Below are 23,257 nucleotides of genomic sequence, written 5' to 3'. Positions count from 1 at the left end.
TAGTATCTTTATTGGCACTGGACTTTTAGCTACTGTAACGATGTTTGTGTAAAAGGGTTACTTTACACTTTACACAGCAGTTTTACTGATGTATGCATGTGGCATTGCATCACTGCAGTGTTTGGAGAGGAGTGCTATGAAAACCACTCTGGACAAAAGTTATAAATCATTACACAAAAGCATAGCTTAGCTTTGTAAAAACCATGATGTAGCATGCATTTGTTATTAAATAAATACTGTAATTATTATGCCTATGGCCTGAGATGCTGGGATTAGCTCCAGCATCTCTGTGTCCTTACATAGGACAAGCGTTTTGGAGAATGAATGGACAAATGTATTTAACTTAAATTTAACCTAAATTTAACCTTTAACTTTAAAATTCACCTAAAATCATTTTAAAATCATGAACAGTATTTATCCAGCAGCTGTTATTTTAGGATAAAAGAGATCTTCGTAGATTCTAGTTGCAATGGTACTTCTGGGATTACTCTGAATAATAGGTTCGATAACAGATTTCTCTGTATCTTTTCAGCAAGTAATATCTACAACAGAAAAGTGGTTCTCCGCTCCAGTCTTGGGCAGAGGTGCATGTTTTGTATGTCTGCCGTTTTGACACACCTGATTCAACTCATCAGCTCAGGTGCAGAGAGCAGCATGAACTCAGCTTGGTCTGGCAGATACAGCGAGACATGCAAAACTTGCTGTTCTGTGATCCTCAGAACCAATGCGGTGGAAAACAGAGGAATTTTAACAGATAGAGACAAGTACTTTTCCAGAGAGGCAACAGGATAAAGAAGGTAAGTTCTTAGAAGATGAAGCAATGTCTACTATCATTATTTCTCTCTAGTGGCTTTTTTGTTTCTTTGTTGAAGCTCATTCTGACACACTTGAGACTATTTTCATAAGTAAAAATCCGAAATGAGTCTGCCATCAGTTTTTGGTTACTTTCTTTCCATCTACACAGATCAGCCACAACATTAAAGCTACAGACAGGTGAAGTGAATAATATTAATAAAATAATGGCAAAAATCAAGGGGTGGCATCTCAGTTTGCTTGTGTATACAGTAGGGCTGCATAGGCCAAGGGGTGAGTTTTAGCATTCACTTTGATACCTTTGAAACCTATCTAAAAACCTTGTAAGTCTTTCATGGCAGCCGTGTTCCTGATGGCAGTGGCCTCTTTCTGTAGGATAATGGAGGCTCTTCAGGAATGGTTTGAGGAACATGACAGAGTTCAAGGTATTGCCTTGTTGCCTTGAATCCAATGCATGGAGGCATGTGTGCATGTGAATGTGTGTGAGCCCTGTGATGGACATGCCATCCATCCAGGGTGCTTCCCCGTCCATGGCCGAGACACTGGGATATAGATATTTCTCTATGCACTTTTTTACTGTCCATTGCACTAGTGTAAATGATGTTCATATGTTCATAGTTTCTGCTTTTAGTGTACATACACTTATTACATAATCCATCTGTACAGTATGTTCATAGTACACCTATCTGTATATCATGCTGATAGTATTTAAACAATCTGTCAATTATGACCATAGTACTGCCTTATCTGTATATTTATTGTACATTTTTAACATATTATTGACGCTGTATATCCTGTACTTACTGCTTATTGCACTTCTGGTTAGATGCTAACTGCAATTCGTTGCCTTGTACCTTACATGTGCAATGACAATAAAGTTGAATCTAATCTAATATACACCAGCATTCCCGTCACCAAGAGGTTTAGAGAATGAATGGATGAAATCTGCATTTAATATTATTCAATAATGACAGGCATCCTGTTTCCCCTCTCTTCTTCTTTCATCCTCCTATTCTTCAAAAATTCATATTAGGTGGACAAATCAATAAGTCTCATAAAAAGTACAGGGTCGGAGTCTGTTAAGAATTGGCAGAAAATCTAAGAAAGCGTACTCAGAGAAGGGTTGGCCCAACTTCTGTTGTGCGCTTGAAAGTGAACAGACAGGCATGTGAAGCCTTGTTAGACAGTGCCTCGCAAGTTACAGTCTTTTACGAAAGCCTGGTACAAATGGCATCTCTCTGACACTCCCATCTACCCCATTGGGCTTAAGTCCAGATATCCCTTATTTGGCTTATGTTACCAAACCCTGGTTATTGTGGGCACCGATACAAACCTTTTCATGAGCTTGGCCCAGCTGTGTAAAGAAAATGCTGGGGTGGACATTGTGCAGACTTTGGACATAAATGTTGGTCATGAGACACAGCTAAGGTCTGCATTGAGGTCCTGCCTCCTTGTCTTTGTCTCCTGGTTGGTATGGCTTGGCAGTCCTCCTGAAACTCCAGCCACAAAGACAGGAGATATTGATACAAACCTCATTGTCTTTGGAGAAACCCCTATTCCTGAGACGAGGTAACAGAGGTAGAGGCAGAAGTTGTCAGAAAGAGCTGGTGAGTTCTCACTACTTCAGTGCGATGTTGGGTTGGCAAAAGGAGTGGGACACTCGTGGGGAAGTCGTGGCCTAACGGTCAGAGTATTGGACTTGCAACCCAAGGGAGTCTCAGGCCGGCAGGAATTGTAGGTGGGGGGAGTGAATGTATAGCGCTCTCTCCACCTTCAGTACCATGACTGAGGTGCCCTTTAGCAAGGCACCGAACCCCCAACTGCTCCCCGGGCGCCGCAGCATAAATGGCTGCCCACTGCTCCAGGTGTGTGTTCACTGCTGTGTGTGTGCACTTTGGATGGGTTAAAAGCAGAGCACGAATTCTGAGTATGGGTAACCATACTTGGCTGTATGTCACTTTCACTTCACTTCACACCAAATGCAATTATCTGATCTGAGGCTCTTTCTTAAGAGGACACCCTCAGAAGTTTATGAAAGCAGACATCATTAAGTAATTGTAAAGCCCCTATAGTCAGAAAGAAAAAGTAAAAATGTGAGAATGTGCACAGACTTTACACATGTAATGCTTGTACAGTGCCAGACCAGTGTACTACTCCCCATGATGCTTTGAGCTATTTGTTAGGGAGTAGATGGTTTTCAGTCCTAAACTGATATGTCTAGAGAGGATAAGAATAAAGCCACCTTTATACACCTGTTAGGTTTTTACCAGTTTGAGCGTATGCCACAGGGTATTACTGGGGCACCAGCAACTTTCCAGTGTCTTGATGGAAAAAGTGGTTTAAAACATGAACCTTCTTGGAGTCATATGACCTGACCATCTTTGAAAGGGCCTCTAAAGGTCTTCGACATATTAGAGAAAGTTGGTTTGAAATTGTCATTGGACAAATAGTATCTGAAGACACTGCGGCAGACCATGACAAGTCAGCACCAAGCCACATCTTACAAACCTTTAGTCCTTAAGATCTTTTCTGGATTTCTGGATTACTGTAGCTTTGTAGCCAACTACGTTGCAATCGTCAGATCACTTACTGACATCACAAAGTATTATGCACCCACTCAACAAGGTAAAAAGCTTGGCAAAGACAAATCCAATACGTACCTGAAAGAGTCTGAACCTTTCGGAGACAGGTGGATGGATGCTTGCTTGGATGCTTTTCACCAAATTATTCAGTGTCTCACTATTGCCCCAGTCTTTGCAGACCCCTATAAACACCCTTCATCTTGCATGCAGATGCCAGTCTAAAAGGGCTATGTGATGTATTATATCAGGAGCATTTCTCTAGTCTGCAGCCCATAGCATTTGTGATTAGAAAACTGAGCAATTCAGAGAAGAGATATCCTATCCACCAGTTGGAATTTCTTTCAATAAACTCAGCAGTCGTAGATAAATTCCATGACTACCTATATGGAGCCAAATTCACCATATGTAATGACAATAATCCAATCACATGTGTTCTTACCACTGCAAAGCTTAACGCCAGTGACTGGACATCACTGGCTAACACCCAACCTCATGTGACTTTTTGTTGTACAGGCCAGACAAGAACAATATTGATGCACATTTGCTGTCCCGAAACCTGGCCAAGCAACTAGGAGCTTCACTGGAGTGCATCCCTGCTGTGTAGGCTTTTGTGCTCAACTGAGCCGTGTCTTCTTGGAGCAGAAATCCATGACCGAGTTGGTCAAAGCCCACAAGAGTAATGTTCTGAGACAAACAATTGAAGCTTTGAAGCACTGAAAGTGCACTACAGAGGTAAAAGTGAGTTCTGAGTTTAAGCAGAATGACTCATAATGAAGGATGGTTTGCTTTACAGAAACAGTAAAACACACTCTGGATAAGAAGTTTCCCTTCAGAGAGTCTGTGTGAAGTTGTCACATGATGAAAAGGGTAATCTGGGCATAGAACGACCACTGGTCTTGTCAGGTGTAGGTTCTACTTGACCAAAATGGCTTGTGAGGTGGAACAATACATCAAGATTTTTGGGAAGTGCATTACTCGTAAAACACATTGCAACAAAGATGGGCCAATGCACCAGATTACTGGCAATGGACCAATGCATCTGGTGTAGTCAAGATCTTGGTGGACACTTGGTGCACTATGGCTGGACCATGAGAATCCATTCCTGCTGATGGAATAGAGGAAAGACAATACTCTCAGTTTGTTGCCAAGCTGAAAAGGGATCTAAATGAAGCTTATCAACTTGCCTCAGAAGTTTCAAACAAAGTGCACTTGAGAAAAAAAGAAGAGTTAGATATGTTGGTGATAAGAGTGTTTCTGAAGAAAAGCACAAACTTCAGGGTCGATTAAGTTCTGGGCTATATTTGTGAAAATGCCCAACTTACCAGTGTACAAGGTGAAACCGGAACTGGTATGGGAATAAAAACAATCAGCACATAAGACCAGTCTCCCAGGTTCTTGAAACACACTGTTCCTGTCACTAGTCATCGCTGCAGCTTGTGGTCTCTATGGCCACAAGTTTGTCTTCACTACTCCCTTGACATAATGCTACTTAGTTCTTCAGTAAAGTTTATGGTGTTTGGCCAGAAACTGCCTGAACACCAGCAAATTTAACCCTTACCTGCCCAGGCTTTGCAGTCCTCAGGTACCCATCTCTTCTTCAATGAGAGTCCACAGATTCATCTGTCATCACTCGGATGAATTTTGGAGTGGAAACACTCTCCCTTAACGTTCCTCTCTCTTCCTCCAATATGCTGTGCATGAAGAGCTTTTCTAGACCTTTCTGACTGTCAAGCCTAAAATGACACAAGTAATAGTTAATTTGGGTTTGGTATAATTTGAATTTTATTGATTCCAACTGCACTTCTGACTTCGCCTATCGATTCCAATTCTTATCGAATCCCACTTTCTATTCCAGTGTGTAGATATCAAACACATTCATATTCTGTCTCTTTTTGCAAAGCATTTTGACACCTCTGGTGACACCTCTTTTGCAGCAAATTAGCTTGCCACAAATATTACACTTGGCTTTTTCAGCTTCTGACTTCGCAAAGTTAAGCCTCACTTCAGAGCATTTTCTGCAGTCCATCAGGACTGATGTTACGTAACATAAAACATGAATGAAGAATTTAGAATTTATAATAAGAAATTTTTAATTTTATAACATACAATTCTACAAACCCAATTCCAATAAGTTGGGACACTGTACAAATTGTGAGTAAAAAAAGGAATGGAATCATTTACAAATCTCATAAACTTATATTTTATTCACAATAGAATATAGATAACATATCAAATGTTGAAAGTGAGACATTTTGAAATGTCATGCCAAATATTGGCTCATTTTGGATTTCATGAGAGCTACACATTCCAAAAAAGTTGGGACAGGTAGCAATAAGAGGCCGGAAATTTAATGTTAAATGTACATATAAGGAACAGCTGGAGGAACAATTTGCAACTTCTTAGGTCAATTGGCAACATGATTGGGTATAAAAAGAGCCTCTCAGAGTGGCAGTGTCTCTCAGAAGTCAAGATGGGCAGAGGATCACCAATTCCCCCAATACTGCGATGAAAAATAGTGGAGCAATATCAGAAAGGAGTGTCTCAGAGAAAAATTGCAAAGAGTTTGAAGTTATCATCATCTACAGTGCATAATATCATCCAAAGCTTCAGAGAATCTGGAACAATCTCTGTGCATAAGGGTCAAGGCCGGAAAACCATACTGGATCTTCGGGCCCTTAGACGGCACTGCTTCACATACAGGAATGCTACTGTAATGGAAATCACAACATGGGCTCAGGAATACTTCCAGAAAACATTGTCGGTGAACACAATCCACCGTGCCATTCGCTGTTGCCAGCTAAAACTCTATAGGTCAAAAAAGAAGCCATATCTAAACATGATCCAGAAGCACTGGCGTTTTCTCTGGGCCAAGCCTCATTTAAAATGGACTGTGGCAAAGTGGAAAACTGTTCTGTGGTCAGACGAATCAAAATTTGAAGTTCTTTTTGGAAAACTGGGACGTCATGTCATCCGGACTGAAGAGGACAAGGACAACCCAAGTTGTTATCAGCGCTCAGTTCAGAAGCCTGCATCTCTGATGGTATGGGGTTGCAGGAGTGTGTGTGGCATGGGAAGCTTACACATCTGGAAAGGCAACATCAATGCTGAAAGGTACATCCAAGTTCTAGAACAACATATGCTCCCATCCAGACGTCGTCTCTTTCAGGGAAGACCTTGCATTTTCCAACATGACAATGTGCCAGACCACATACTGCATCAATTACAACATCATGGCTGCGTAGAAGAAGGATCCGGGTACTGAAATGGCCAGCCTGCAGTCCAGATCTTTCACCCATAGAAAACATTTGGCACATCATAAAGAGGAAGATGTGACAAAAAAGACCTAAGACAGTTGAGCAACTAGAAGCCTGTATTAGACAAGAATGGGACAACATTCCTATTCCTAAACTTGAGCAACTTGTCTCCTCAGTCCCCAGACGTTTGCAGACTGTTATAAAAAGAAGAGGGGGTGCCACACAGTGGTAAACATGGCCTTGTCCCAACTGATGTGTTGATGCCATGAAAATCAACTTATTTTTCCCTTAAAATTATAAATTTTCTCAGTTTAAACATTTGATATGTCATCTATGTTGTATTCTGAATAAAATATTGAAATTTGAAACTTCCACATCATTGCATTCTGTTTTTATTCACAATTTGTGCGGTGTCCCAACTTTTTTTGGAATCGGGTTTGTAGAATTGGAATTAATTTTCCATTCCCAACTCTGAACTGAACAACTGAAGTTAATAAGTTTAACATAGCTACATGTAAATAGATTAAACACACACACACACACACTGACAAATGAGTATTTTACCAGGATTTTGGAGCTTACATTGGCTAATATAACTTGGCTAACATTTGATTAAAAACAATCTGAATATAAAATCGTATGTGACATTATTTGTTGAGCCTAATTTTCTTTTCTTGTACTTCTTCGTTTGCTGGGTGGCACTTTCCTTTTACACTGGGCTTAGTTAAGCCAGGCAACTATGGCCACATGATTATTGTTTGTTGAGTCTTCGTTATTCTCTTAGATTAGAGGCTGGATTGCTGCTGGAGCTGTCAGGTGTTGCTTACTGATGCTCAGATGATGCACAGTTATGATATGTTTAATACATATTAAAGAAGAGAAGAGGACTTGCAGTAAATCTGTGCAGATTTGGCTTACATGAACAACCGGGGACTGAACATAATGTATTAATTTATTGGCAGTGCTACCCACCATGCTTGCCTGAATTTACTAATTCAGAATATGATTGAGGATTGCATACGAGGATGTTGTTAAATTTATAAAATAAAAAATAATAAAATGTAACTCTTGTCTTATAGAGATAAGTTCTTTTTTTTTTTTTGTAAAATGGTTACAAATTCCAGTCACTGCTGCATACAACTGAAACACAGCTCTCATATTATTAACTTGAAATCAAGGGCATGTTGTATTTATTTTAGTAATACATGGAATGAGTAGTACTGTATGTCTAGATTCATTTTTTATGAAACAGTGGGTGAAAAACACCTGATGACCTACTACCAATTCCACCAAGATTCTTAAGTGTCACATGTTGTTTTGAAGTATTTACTCAAGAGACACTTCCTTAGAGAATATGTGTCTGAGCAGAGAGACACTGCAGGACAAACCGCACAGGTTTCTGGTTCCATTCCAAATGTTCCAAACTGTTCTCGAGACGTACATCTGCAGTGACACACAAGCCTCTTAAAAAGGTGGGCTAGGTTTTCTAATCCTTTCTGGGTCCCCTGAATGCAGTTTTGGGGAAGCTGGTGTAAAAACAGCTCAGAGCTCTCACGCTCGACTCCACGTGACAATCCGCCTGAGCTTTGTAAGAGCTACAGGTTCAAGAACTCTCCGCAAACATCTTTATATTAAACAGCTGCTGAAGTCATTTCTAATGACCAATTTTTTTTTTTAAAGTAGAAATTAGGCAAGAAAACAATAATACGGGAACAAAGGCGCACTTTAGAAGGTCCATATTATGCATAACTTCATTGGTCGATAATACCGTCAATCGCCAAAGCGTGTTTTTACTGGCTTCTGCAGCAGAGCAGCCCGCCTTCCTGCGAGAAAACCACACCATTGGCTCACGGTCATCCAATAGCATGCGTTCTGGGTTTCGAGAGGCCAACCGCCCTGCCAATCTTCTGTTATACGTTCCCATTGGCTGATCGGAACACAAAGAGGCGGGGCTTGTTAAGGAAATGAGTTTCCCTGTCTGTGTTTGTCAGTCGAGGGACGGTGCGGAATGGCGAGTTAAACCGATAAAACAAAGCGATCGGTCAGATTAGTGATCTGCTTCACGGTTTCGGTGCTTCACTAACCGATGGACGTGACCGCGCGCCTCTCGAGGTAGAATCGGCCCCGCCTCTGTGATTCCCCGCTGAGAGAGAGAGAGAGAGAGAGAGAGAGACAAAGATAAACACAGAGATAGACAGACACATCTACGCCGATAACCTGCTGACCAGCGAGGACTGGGAGCTGGACAGTCGCTTCTACGCCGATAACCTGCTGACCAGCGAGGACTGGGGTGAGTAACGTTACCGAGAACGGCTCGCTGGATGGTTTAGAGTCAGTGTGAGGGGTGTTCCGCAGACTCCGGAGTCACTCCGGATCCGGCTGGTGTTAGTGTGCGCACGTCTCACTTCAACTAGAAATACAGTTTCCCTTTTATATGTTGTTTTCAAACGTTAAAAAGACGTGGTGGTGAGTAATATAAGAAAGGAAACGTGTTTGTAACTACAATCAAATGTAATTATAAAAAGTTTCCTCACTATATGAATGTGTGCGTTACATGATTAGCTCCAGATCACTAGATGCTGGACTCGGGTGGGGGGCGGTTGCCAGGGCGTTGCTATGTGGGGTGTTCTGAGTGGATGCTCACTTACCCAAATCAGAGTCACCAGTGTCTTAGAAAAGTAACAGTTCCCCTTTTGTGAATTCGTATCTGTATAGAAGAGTGTTAGTAAAGCAACACATCAAAGTAAACGTGTGTGAAGAGGGACGTCTGCAGCAGCTGTTCCTGGGAACTGTACAGAAGCAGCAGCACCTGGAGGAGTCAGAGCTTCCGCTACAAGCGTCTCGATTTCATTTCCGCTCGGACGTCATTGTTAGGGGTCTGAGTGTGTGGAGCATGAACAGAGCTGTTACAGTGATCTCAAAATATTTCAAATAACAGCTGGTTACATGCAGTCTACAAAACAAATGGCAGAATGTATATGCTTCTTACATAGCTCAGAGTCAGTAATCAGTGACTGTTTTGAGAGTAGCTTGTGAGTTTGTTGTGTGTGGAGCCGTTCAGCTGTTCTTCAGGAAACTCCTTCAGTACATACTTTGGTTTTCCAGCATCTTCTGTTTATTCGGACCCTTTCCAGCTGTGACTGTAGGATTCTGAGATCAGTCTTCACACACTGAGGACAGCCCAGGGACTCCAACACAACTGCTGTGAAAGTGCAGATGTTCATGCTCAGTGCTTGAAGAGCTTTTGATAAGGATGTGTACATTTTTCTAATTTTGTTTAAAGATTCTATTTTTCCATACGGCTCTGTCCTTCAGAAGCTACATGGAATACTTGGAAGATGTTTCGCTGGAGAACTGATTATCTGTTTCAAAGAGCTGACACCCTCTGGCTCTCGAAGCATCTTGTTCTCTTCTGATTATATTCACATGATCTGTTTGTGTTTGTCAGATGCCTGTCTGTATCAGTGTGAGGATATGGAGGAGGATTTCCCCGGAGAGCTGAAATATGACACATCGGTACGTTCATAACTCAACACACATACACACACACACACACACACACACACTCTCTCTCACACACACACACACACACACACACACACACACACACAGTTATTACCTGTCCCAGACTCGGCTGTAAGTGTTTGTCCTCAGATCTCCTGATCAGTTCTCACAGAGAGACACAGGAGCTGAAAGCTTTATCCCTCACTCGGCTTCACTGAGAGAATGATTAAGTGTAGCTGCTGCATCGCTTCAGATCAATAAATGTGACAGAATCAGTCATCAGTAGCACAGGTATATTTGTAGCAATAGACAACAATACATTGTATGGGTCACAATTATACATTTCTCTTTTATGACAAAAATCATTAGGACATTAAGTAAAGATCATGTTCCATGAAGATATTTAGTAAATTTCCTACTGTAAATATATCAAAACTTAATTTTTGATTAGTAATATGCATTTCTAAGAACTTCATTTGAACAACTTTAAAGATGATTTTCTCAATATTTAGATGTTTTTGCACCCTCAGATTCCAGATTTTCAAATAGTTGTATCTCAGACAAATATTGTCCTCCTAACAAACCACACATCAATGGAGAGATTATTTATTCAGCTGATGATGATGTATACATCTCAATTTCAAAAAATCGACCCTTAAGACTGGTTTTGTGCTCCAGGGTCACAAATATGCTGAACAGCTACAGCATTTTATTGCCATAAGTGACAGACTCCAGAAAATGCTGTCCTAAAAATCCAGCATAATAAGAGAAGTGAGGGAGTATGTATCTGAGTGTCTCTCTGTCTGTCCTTCTGCCAGCTGGACAGTGACCTTGTCCTCACGCTGGACCCTGATGACCCCACTTCACCCTGGAAGAACCTGGAGAACAACTTCACAGGTGGGACACCGGTCTGCTTTATAATGTCACTTCTCATGACTGTTCCTCTAGTTCAGAGTCCAAGGCTCTTTATTAGCAAAGACAATATTAGAAGGTCAGAGAAATTCAGGTAGGGAGCTCATTGTAGATTTTTGCTTATAAATATGACAATCTTTGGCATTATTCAGCTCATAAAGGCCCATAAACAGGATGTTTTTACTTTAGGCAGCGCACACATGGATAAATGAACAGATCGCTCCATGTTGAGACTGCCTCTTGAACAGAAGCTAACAGCAGACACGTTAAAAGCGAAGCTGAGCGCTGAACACCAGGCAGACTGCTCACAGTCAAGAGATTATTACTGCAGAACACTCCTCAGCAAGAACCACCTTTTATTCAAAACTTGAGAATGTTTCAAGAATTCCACTTACGAAATTCTTGGAATTTATCTTCAGAAATGTCTTAACTTAGTTATTTCAAGAAGATGTTGATGAACCTGGCCCTGCTGCTCACTGTTATATCACACACTCGGTGCACATAGACACTCACACATTCATCGATGAGCGTGTTTGTGATGTATGCAGAGTGTGCAGTTTATTAGTGTTTTTCAGAAGGACTCTGACCTGCAAACATTTGTGTTTAATGATTGAATGCTGATGCTTCGAGCTCAGCGACCGCTACTGCATACCATGCTGTGTTTCTCTGTTTGATCAAAAATAATGACTAGAGCTGAGTCCTCACTGTGTGTGCGGTGTCTTTGTTTGTAGGTGAAGTGTCAGTCATGAATAATTATATGACTACAACACATACTCATCCATTATAAATTTATAAAAGACCATGTATTCATGCTTCCCCATCTAGTGTGTTTTGTAAATAGGATCTGGTCAGGATTATTATTATTTGAATTAATGCATTAAAATGATTATAGATGATTTGTTTTAGCCGCAGTCTTGTTTCAGATGAATCTCTGGAGAAAGGCATGAGTAAGTTGTGTGTGTGTGTGTTGTAGTTTTCCAGGTGAAGACTGAACCTCCGTCACCTGTTCCACATCAGACCTAAGACAACTCCAGTCCCTCCCTCACCTCAACCCCACATCAGACTCGAGACTGTGAAACGCTGCTCTTATGATTCAGATTGTACAGTAGATAAAATATATCCGGGAGTTAAACCATGATGGGAGTATTGTTGTTTGCTCACGCTGTCTTCAGTGCAGCTGAGCAAACATTAGGACTCTTCCTGTCTTCTCTTCTGTCTCAGGTGACTGTGAAGAGTGAGAACCCACCCACTCCTCCGTACATGTGTGGAGACGTGCTGCTGCCGCCGCTGGCCAGTGTGGAGGTGACCCTCTCCAGCATCACTGCTCCACACCAGCCCCGGACCATACAGACACACACCCTCAGCAGCCTCGACACACACACCACAGGTGTGCTCACACACACACACACACACACCCTCAGCAGCCTCGACACACACACACACACACACACACTCACACACACGCTCAGAAACAAACAAAAACAAACAACACACACACACACAACACAAAAACACACACACACACACACACACACACACACACACCCTCAGCAGCCTCGACACACACACATCACAGGTGTGCTCACACACACACACACACACACCCTCAGCAGCCTCGACACACACACCACAGGTGTGCTCACACACACACACACACACCCTCAGCAGCCTCGACACACACACCACAGGTGTGCTCACACACACACACACACACCCTCAGCAGCCTCGACACACACACCACAGGTGTGCTCACACACACACACACACACACACCCTCAGCAGCCTCGACACACACACCACAGGTGTGCTCACACACACACCCCTCAGCAGCCTCGACACACACACATCACAGGTGTGCTCACACACACACACACACACACACACCCTCAGCAGCCTCGACACACACACACCACAGGTGTGCTCACACACACACACACACATACACACCCTCAGCAGCCTCGACACACACACCACAGGTCTGCTCTCACACACACACACACACACACACACACACACACACACACACACACACACCCTCACACCTCGACACACACACCACAGGTGTGCTCACACACACACACACACACACACACACCCTCAGCAGCCTCGACACACACACACCACAGGTGTGCTCACACACACACACACACACACACACACACACACCCTCACAGCCCTCGACACACACACACCACATGTGCGCTCTCACACACACACACACACACACACACACACACCCTCAGCAGCCTCGACACACACACAACACAGGTGCTCTCACACACACACACACACACCCACACACACACACACACACACACACACACACACACACACACACACACGCTCAGCAGCCTCGACACACAAACCACAGGTCTGAACACACACACACACAGAGACACACACACACACGCTCAGCAGCCTCGACACACAAACCACAGGTCTGAACACACACACACACACACGTCACACACACACACGCTCAGCAGCCTCGACACACACACCACATGTGCGCTCTCACACACTCACACACACACACACACACTGCCTGCTGCTGGTTTAAAGTGAGCAAACAGGACAGATGACTATCTCCGGTATAAGAGACTGCTCTGAGTAACTTGACTCTTACTGTCTCTGTAACTGAGTTCTGTTCCTGTTCCTCTAGACCGACGTGTTCTCTCATGTTTATTTGAATGTTCTGCCAGAGCAAACGCAGCAGGAAATAAACATCATGCAAATTAAAATGCTAAAAGCACTTGATGAATCTCTTATCTGATTATTTTCATAGCGTGACCAGGGCCTGTCAGACTCATAAAAGTGTCTTAAAAGGAGCTTGTTTGACTCCAGATTCACACACTGAAGAACAGGGTTGGGTACCTATGTAACCGGTATGTACCGAACCGAATCAGAACACAGATTTCAGTGCCTCTTAAATGCCTGAGCGATCGATTGAAATATTTGTCCTGGTTCTCCGAAATGTACACAAGAAGCATGGGCTATAGCTCCATAAACTGCACACAACTTCGCAATCGCCTTAGAGTCAGTCCCCTTAAATTTAATATGAAAACGGCAGCAGACCGGTCTCCTCCCCATCTTTCAGCGTGCTCTTCAATCCGCAGACCGTGGCGGACTCAAACAGAAACAGAGGACACAAGGTGTGTTTATCGATAGATTGTTAGAATATCTGTATCTGTACAGGTCTTTGTCATAAACACAGTTTACAGAAGGTCACGAGGGAACAGTCGGTTTCTCATCTACTGTAAAGTTTTCTCTGCGTTCACCGCTCATCACACCACAGCTGTTTCCTCCAGCGACAATCTAGCCCTTCACACATATGAACACATACTTTAATTATACTTATTTAATTATACTTAATTTAATTATACTTACTTTACACATACACTACTGTGCAAAAGTCTTAGGCACGTTAGTGTTTTCACCCCAAAGAGTGGTGTTGGACAGTTATTTCTATCTTTTGCTGTCGTGTGTCTGTTTGCTGTAGAGACATTTAGTGTGTCTCAGTTTCATCTGTCTCTTCATGTAATCACAGACAGATCTGATGATGGTGAGATCAGATCTCTGAGTGGAGCTGTTGTCAGACTGATGGTGCATTCAAAAATCTCATTAGATTATTATGAAAATAAATGGCAAAATGAATGTTTGGAAATGTAAAGTGATATTTCCTACTGACACACTACAGCAAAAGATAGAAATAACTGGCATAAAACCCTTTTTTGGGGTGAAACTTCTAACGTGCCTAAGACATTTGCACAGTACTGTACTTTATAAATGACATTGTTGCTACTGTATAAAGAATGAGCATCCAGTCATCACAGAACTGATTAAAGACCGTGACAGACAGCACTCATTATAACTAAATATCAGAGTGATTGCCAGAGATACAGTAGATACATTATGTGTGTTTTTTTTTTTATTAAATAATGACCCAGATACCAGAAATACATTTATTAGCCTTAGAGTAAGGGGAGCACAACTTGGGGAATGAGAGCATCCAAGGAGCGTGTGAATGCTATGGATTTATTTTAAATATTTGTAATGTTCAATAATATCAACAATATTTTTTTGCTCCTCTTTTTTTTTATTTTTTTTTTTTTTAATGTTTTTTTTTTGGAAGTATCGGATCAGGCACTATTTAAAAACATCCACAATTCTAAAACAATCCAAATCACACAATAATAATAAAAAACCTAACTTAAGTTGTATAAAAGTGAAGAACACACCCGAAGTCGACTGTCTGCCAAGCATTTGGTGCCACATGTCTTTGGTTCTTGAGTGTGTACAGAATGTGATTGGAGAATGTTTTCTGTCAGTAATGACCAGAGCTCTGTGTGTGTGTGTGTGTGTGTGTGTGTGTTCAGTGCTCTCCTCAGCAGCGACGCTGAAGGCCAGCAGCATTCTGAGCAGCAAGCCCCTGATCCAGCCCAAACCGGTGTGTGTGGCTCAGAGCAGCAGTCCGGCCAAAGCTCTCCTCCTGCAGAGCGTCCCCATCCCAGCCATGGAGCAGAACACCGCCCCCGGTGAGATCCTCCGCCTCCACAGGAACACACCCAACACCTCTCAGTGGAGGAAACCACTGCCTCAGAGCCTAGAAAGCAAGAGCCTGTCACTTTATTAGCACACACCAGTGCTACTCACCAAGTAGTGCAGAGATCATCTTAACATGCTTCGGTCCGTCCTCTTCTTAAAGGGGGGGGTGGATTGTGATTTCACTTTTTAACGTTAGTTATTGTGTAATATTGCTGTTTGAGCATAAACAATATCTGCAAAGTTACCACGCTGAAAGTTCAATGTAAACGGACCGAGTGGTGTTGAATAAAGGTAAATAATGTGAAAAATAATGCATTTAAAAAATAAACGAAGCACTAACACATGTTAGCCTGCTCCCCATAAACACAATCAAGCACGAGCAGATCTCCTCTATATTTATCTTGTGCAAAAACACACAAAATAACTTTTCATGTCAGCATTTACTCTCCTTACAGTCTCTGAAGCAAAGCATGCTGGGAGCTAGAAATCTGCTGTAACTCATTCTATTCGAGTTCTGCTCAATACAATCAAACAATTGAGTTCACATAACTTACTTTCAGTAATATTTGAGTGAAATGAAGTGTGCATCCTGCGCACATCAGTAATGACACTGTAGTGAGATTACAGAGCTCAACTCGAGAAGAAAAGTAGTGCTGACAGTATGTGTTTATGTCACACTTCCCAGATGTGATGAAGTTCATAGTGTGGTTGCTGCCAGCTCTGCTTCTACACCATATGCCTGACAACCACCATCACATCTTCCTTCCCACTCCATTTGTCCTGTCTCAGCCCCTGCTATTGTTGCTATTGTTCGCTGTTGTTAAAATGGAGCCTTTGTCTCCCAGCATGCCTCACTGCACCAGCCCCTCAGCCCCGCCCCCCAGCAAACCCATCATCCCAGCGTCCAGCCTGCCCGGAAACAGCTGCGCTGACATCGACGTGAGTGACCTCATGCAGTAATCACATCTTTAGCTGACTGTCCAACAGGATTTCAGTTCAGAAGAGAAAGAGTCCAAACCCGTGAAATATGATCTACAAACCAATGCTGACATTTGCAAAGCGCCTGCATAAGACGCGTGCGATCTCCCTAAAAAGTACCTTATTGTGAAATATGTCACACAAACATAATCTGTTATGTCTTTCATGAACGGTTAGTTAATGGTTGGGGAAAATCTGACGTGTAACATCATATCCGTTCCATGCATTACAGTAGGTCTTAATATAGTTCTGTCTCAATGTTAATCATACATTAAAAGAAAAGAAGATGCTAATTTGCATCTTTGTTCTTATTTTTAATAACAAAGATCAAATAAAAAAGAGCTATATTGTGATTAATAGTATAGTAATTATTATTAAGAAAAGAATTGGAGGATAATATGCAACATTGCTTGATTTTGTTTTGGAATCTACAGAAAACTAACTCTTTAACACTTTTCTCAAAATCAAACTCCTGAAGCTCAGTCTTTTTATTTTATTTTTTTGTCTGATTCCAACAAGTCATATCATTTTGGAGGTATTTTAATGTGAAAATAGGAAACTCATTTAAACAAAAAAAAGAAAAGTGCTTAGAATCAGAGTTGGACTGAATGCACTCGTCTGCTCCTCAGATGAAGGTCTTGAAGAGGCAGCAGCGTATGATCAAGAACCGGGAGTCGGCCTGCCAGAGCCGCAAGAAGAAGAAGGAGTACCTGCAGAACCTGGAGGCGCAGCTGCGGGAGGCGCATCAGGAGAACGAGCGTCTGCGCAGAGAGAACCAAGCGCTGCGGCTGCGGCTCGCCGGGAGAGAGGTCAGACGCTGATCCCGCAGAGAAACGCTTCACTCTTTCAGGGGTTTCCATGCTGTGTCTAATTGTGTGCTGTGCCAAACAGGCCGCTGAGTCTGGCAGCAACAAGGGAGCGCTGTGTGTGATGGCTCTGTTCCTCTTCGTCACCTTCGGCCCCGTCAGGTAAACCAGCACACACGCCAAACTCGTTAGCAAAGATCACTCTGCTGACACTGCAAGCGGATCGTCAGATCTTCTTTGTTTTTGGTTCTAGTGCCAATGCAGGAGCACATCACAATAAACAGTATGCTTTCTGTGCTCATATTTAAATTTAATTTGATGCAGACACCAGACATCTCATCTCATTTATGTATGTATACTTGTATGTTGTGTGTATGTATGTGAGAGATATGTTATATATACATGTATATAACGTGTCCCTGCAGCACAGAAGCAGTCATCAGTAGCACAGGTATATTTGTAGCAATAGACAACAATACATTGTATGGGTCACAATTATACATTTCTCTTTTATGACAAAAATAGTATATTAAGATCATGTTCCATGAAGATATTTAGTAAATCTCCTACCGTAAATATATCAAAACTTAATTTTTGATTAGTAATATGCATTGCTAAGAACTTCATTTGAACAACTTTAAAGATGATTTTCTCAATATTTAGATTTTTTTTGCTCCCTCAGATTCCAGATTTTCAAATAGTTGTATCTCAGACAAATATTGTCCTCCTAACAAACCACACATCAATGGAGAGATTATTCAGATGAAATCTCAACATTTCAAAAAATTGCCCCTTCTGACTGGATCTGTGCTCCAGGGTCACATATATAAACACAAATACTAAAAGAATTGTTGATGGAATTGTTCAGGAAGCAAAATCCAATCCACAAACACTGTGTCAGAGGTGAGTTTGTTTTGGGTCACTCTGTGGCTGTCTCTCTCCTGCAGTTTGAGAGACAGGTCGCTGGAAGCTGGACTACAGGAAGCGGCTGCTCCGCAAAAACGCTGACGAGCAAGCCAGAAATTTAACACGTATCAGAAGAAGAACAGAAAACAAGAAGAAGGCTGACACACCGAACCAGATAAAGAGAAACGACTGACCACACAAAAACACAAAAACAATCATACGTCCTCACAACAATTAATGTCACATAACATTCAAAACACAAAAAAAAAAAAACACTCAGACGTGGTCCGTGTGTGTGAGCCTGCGCTTGTCCTTCAGGAATCAGAGTGGTGTGTTCGGTGACGTCAAAGACCTGCTCCTGGAGGACATAGACAGATACTTCTCTGACTGCAGACAGTTCAACCGCTCCGAGTCCGTCAGGTCAGTGCGTCCTGGACAGATACACCCCATTATAGCCCTTTATCTCACACTGGAGTCAGTCCATCTCCGCTCGGTCTCATCCTTCACTTATCCACACTTCATCGCAGTCTCGTTGTATTTAACGACAGTAAATCAATCATCTGATCCGTTCTAAAGAGACTACCAGTGAAAGCTCAGGAGTTTACCATTCTCATATCTGACCCTGGAGCACAAAACCAGCCCTAAGGGACAATTTTTTGGAAATTAAGATCTATACATCATCTGAAAGCTGAATAAATCATCTCTCCATTGATGTATGGTTTATTAGGAGGACAATATTAGGCTGAGATATAAATTATTTTTAAGCCTTTAAAGTTGTTCAAATGAAGTTCTTAGCAATGCATATTACTAATCAAAAATTAAGTTTTGATATATTTACAGTAGGAAATTTTCTAAATATCTTCATGGAACATGATCTTTACTTAATATCCTAATGATTTTTGTCATAAAAGAGAAATGTATAATTGTGAACCATACAATATAAATCCATCCACTCATACAAACACAAACCAAATAAAAAATACTAATTATGAAACGCACATCAGAAAATTAAATGAAATAATTTCTTATTAAATTACTATTCTAAAATAGTGATACCAAAGAACGAGTGGGTGTGTGCAGACTTTTGATCGGCAGTTAATAACTATTATTTAAAGTAATATGATGAATTCTTTCCTTTTAATTTCCCTTTCATTTTTTTCTTTCTTTCTATTTAAGGGACAGTATGTTTTATACTTCTGTCTCTTTCACACCAAAGACGAATCGATTGGTTCAGAGTGCCTGACTCTCTCTGTTTCTCCATCAGGTTGGCGGATGAGCTGCGTGGATGGGTCCATCGCCATCAGAACAACAGGAAGTCTGATAGAAAGGCGAAGGTTGTGAAGAAAACTAAAATAGCTCAGGTGTGAAACCACAGCTGCTCTGTGACTCAGCAAGCTTTCTCATGTCATACAGACTCAGAGCGGTGCATTGCACACCATTCCCCTCCAAGCATCTCACTACAGGGCAGTTCCCTGTCGTTGTTCAGGAAGTAGAGCAGCGTTTGTTGCATGGCTCCACGTTTGAAGTAAAACAGAGATGAGCTGCCCTACACTGACACATTACTGCTTTGTTTGCACTAGTGCTGTTAAACTATTAATCCTGATTAATCACATTCAAAATAAAGGATTTTACTTGCATAATATGTGTGCGTTATTGCTGTGTATATTTATTATGCATATATACATACACATGCATGTATATTATATACAAGAAAAATGTTATGTTTATATATTAAATATATTTATAAATATAAATTATATGAATAGAAATATATACATGCACAGGTGTGTATTTATATATACATAATACATATACACAGTACGCACATATATTATGTAAAAAACCTCTTATTTTGGAAGCGATGACTGGTCTGACAGCTGTAGATTATACTCTTCTTTCCCTCTCATCGGCAGAAAGCTCAGCACAGAAAGACAAACTTCTCCAGGTACCTTCCAATTCAGGCTCATCGCTCCATCGAAAGGTAACCACAGAGCCAGCCTCGGAGTAAAACAAGTGCTGGAAATCTTTTATTTCATTAATGTGTTCATGGTCTGTGCTGGCAGTCAGCTGCAGGTGCTGCCCGGGCCAGAGATCAGCTACAACGACTTCCTGGACGCTATCGACCGGCGCGAGGACACTTTCTATGTGGTGTCATTCAGACGGGTAAGAGAGCAGGATGACCACAGAAAGAGCGCACTCCTCTGTCCCTCACACTCACTCTCGTCCCTGACTCCCGCAGGATCACCTGCTGTTACCCGCCATCAGCCACAATAAAACCACTCGGCCCAAGATGTCTCTGGTCATGCCTGCCATGGCCATCAACGGTGAGTTTGACCGGTCGCCTCACCCAAAGATGAATATCATTTATGTGTTCTGTCATGACTCAGTGACAGTCCATGAGGTTCAGTGTAAAGCTGCACAAGTAAGCAGTAATGTACTCGAGGCCGTGCTGTATCGTGAGTAAAATTCAAGCCGTGATGAATTCACGATACAGCACAGCCTCGAGTACCTTATTGCAAGCATCATTACAGTGTAAACTGATGGACATACAGAACCATACCTGAAACTGAAAACTAATAACTACAGTAATATTATGTAAGTTTCCACACAGATGTATGCACACAAGAAAGAATGAAAGATGATTGAATTTTGCCATAATACATAATAAATGAAACAGTTTTAATGCTATATTATTGATTGTTTATGTTGCTAAGAGTGGTTGCTAAGGGTGTTGCTCAGTGATACACAGAACTGTTATAGCTGTGCTGTATCGTGAATAAAACTGCTGCTGACCAATCAGAATCCAGGAATGGAACTAACCGTTTTATAACGCTTGGGGCCCTATCTTATCTTACACAAGTGTTCTCTTTGCTAGTTTCACTCCGACGCAGTTATCATTTTCACATTCTGCGCCACGTTGTTTAAATGCAGTTGAGGTCAAAAGTTTACATCCCCCTTTCAGAATCTGCAAAATGTTAATTATTTTACCAAAATAAGAGGGCTCATACAAAATGCATGTTAATGTTTTAGTACTGACCTGAATAAGTGTTCATCAGGTGTGTTCATTGTTGGCACGCTGCTATTTTGAGCCAACTTGATCTTGATTACTTTCCTAAAAAAATTATGATTAAGTTTATTAACCACAAGTATTGTCATTGAATTTTTTGCGTGGTAAACAGCACAAGCATCTGTGTGAAAGCAAACAGACTGGTTATGTAACGCTGTTATTGAATCTCAGCAGAGATGGCTAAACACACATTCACATGTTGGCAGAGGAATCGCATGCGCACGGTTGCCAGGTCGGAAAGATCAGTTAAACCACTGAGCAGAAAACGCTTTGCTTTAAGGAAGAGTTCTGATCGAGGGATTCAGACCCTTGACATCTGAAGTCATTACCAATGCAAGATAATGAAACGCTTGCAGGATACACAAGATTAGACTTAAGAAATCAAGGGGTGTAGAAATGGTGATGCAGCTCTAGTTGAGTGTTGTTTGAATGAGGTGAGAGTCTATGTTGTGACCCGTGTGTGTGTGTGTGTGTGTGTGTGTAGATTCGGTGTATAACTCGTCTCAGGGTGGCTATGAAATGATGATGCAGGTGGACTGTGAGGTGATGGACACCCGGATCATCCCAATCAAGTCCTCTGTAGTCCCACCCTCCCTCAGAGACCCGCCCCCCACTCCACCCCCTCACCATCACCACGGCAACCACAGCTCCCTGCGCAGCCGGGCCCAGCCCCTGCAGAGACGGAGGAGCGCGGGTTACCTCCTCAGCCAGAGCGGATCCGACTGAGACGAGCCCACAGAAGACCACGCAGAGATAGCACTTATGCGCTGCTTCCTTCCTGTCCTGTTAGCGCTGCTGTGTTTGTTCCTCTAGCATCTGCTCACTTTTTATACATGCGTTGTTGTTTTTTTTCTTTTCTTTTTTTTACAGATTTTTATTGAGATTATTTAAAAACGATATGCTTCTATTGGATGTGTGTGATATAAATGTTCATTTGAATATAATTAATGATTTTGTATGTATTCTTGTCCATCACAGTCACACATTTCTGCATGTATATACTGTGCTCTGTCAGGTCCAGTAAGAAGTTTCCCAGAGCGATCTCTCTTTCTGTCACTGAACCTGATGGCAGAGATTGTTTTTGACGTAAATAATAAGAGATTTTAGGCGGTCACGGAATCTTCTGGCTGCTTCTGTCCCGAACCACTAACAGGACACAGGACAGAGGTGACCGCTAACATCTCCGCTCATGCTTCATTTAACTCGAGGGACCGTTGTAAAGGATGAGTTGTGATGCACCAGCCGCTGATATCTCTGTTCAGCTCTCTTGTGTTCAGAAGCAGAGCCGAGGCCGGAGGTACGTCTTCATCACCCAGACTTTCACAGAAGTGCTTTTCTTCTCACTGAAGATATGTTTTCTTGTCTCCTCCTCTGATGATTTGTGTGTCTGAAACTGTCCCATGATGACCTGCTCTAGCATGCTTCTGTCATCTGTGATGGAGAGATATTGTATGAAATGTAAACCTGCTTTTTTACTTTATTTAAAAGAGCTTTCATAAGGAAAACACTTCTCTTATTTTCTCTTCCCGTCTGTATGAGAATTTTGAACTACTGTCTGTATTTGTAGAGGAGAAAATAAATTTGATAGTGTGTAGTGAGTGAACGGAGCGTTTCTTTTGGAGGAGCTACGAGAAAGCAAGAGAAGAGAGTTCAGAACGATTAAACTTGATAGTTATTCACACCAGAAGGCCTGAAACAGACAAATGATTCAGCTGAATGGGTTTCTTTAAATAAATAAATAAATAAATAGGTGTCCTGTTAATGAAATGCTTCACATATGTTTTCTGATATATCAAGCTTTGATCCACTTCATGAGTTTACACACACGTGTTATAATCTGAACTTCACATATTTCTCAGATAATCTCAGAATGGCCAAAGGTTCTGCACA

General features: G+C 41.8%; 1 protein-coding gene across 1 annotated transcript; it reads left to right on the top strand.

Moving 5' to 3' along the window:
- The first annotated feature begins 8,735 nt into the window (after positions 1–8,735).
- Positions 8,736–22,961, top strand: atf6b (activating transcription factor 6 beta). The gene is made up of 19 exons (XM_042745386.1): positions 8,736–8,761; positions 8,848–8,939; positions 10,098–10,165; positions 10,972–11,050; positions 11,797–11,829; positions 12,195–12,452; positions 15,442–15,697; positions 15,852–15,865; positions 16,296–16,549; positions 17,218–17,397; positions 17,480–17,556; positions 18,342–18,397; positions 18,444–18,457; positions 18,581–18,720; positions 19,565–19,661; positions 20,214–20,281; positions 20,364–20,463; positions 20,540–20,624; positions 21,852–22,961. The coding sequence occupies exons 1-19, from the start codon at positions 8,736–8,738 to the stop codon at positions 22,091–22,093; spliced, it is 2,139 nt and encodes a 712-aa protein (XP_042601320.1). The 3' UTR covers positions 22,094–22,961.
- The last annotated feature ends 296 nt before the right edge of the window (positions 22,962–23,257 follow it).

Source organism: Cyprinus carpio, chromosome B19, assembly GCF_018340385.1.
Source record: "Cyprinus carpio isolate SPL01 chromosome B19, ASM1834038v1, whole genome shotgun sequence".
Taxonomy (NCBI): domain Eukaryota; kingdom Metazoa; phylum Chordata; class Actinopteri; order Cypriniformes; family Cyprinidae; genus Cyprinus; species Cyprinus carpio.
The sequence above is the reverse complement of the archived record's forward strand: the minus strand, read 5'-3'. Positions and strand labels throughout refer to the sequence as shown.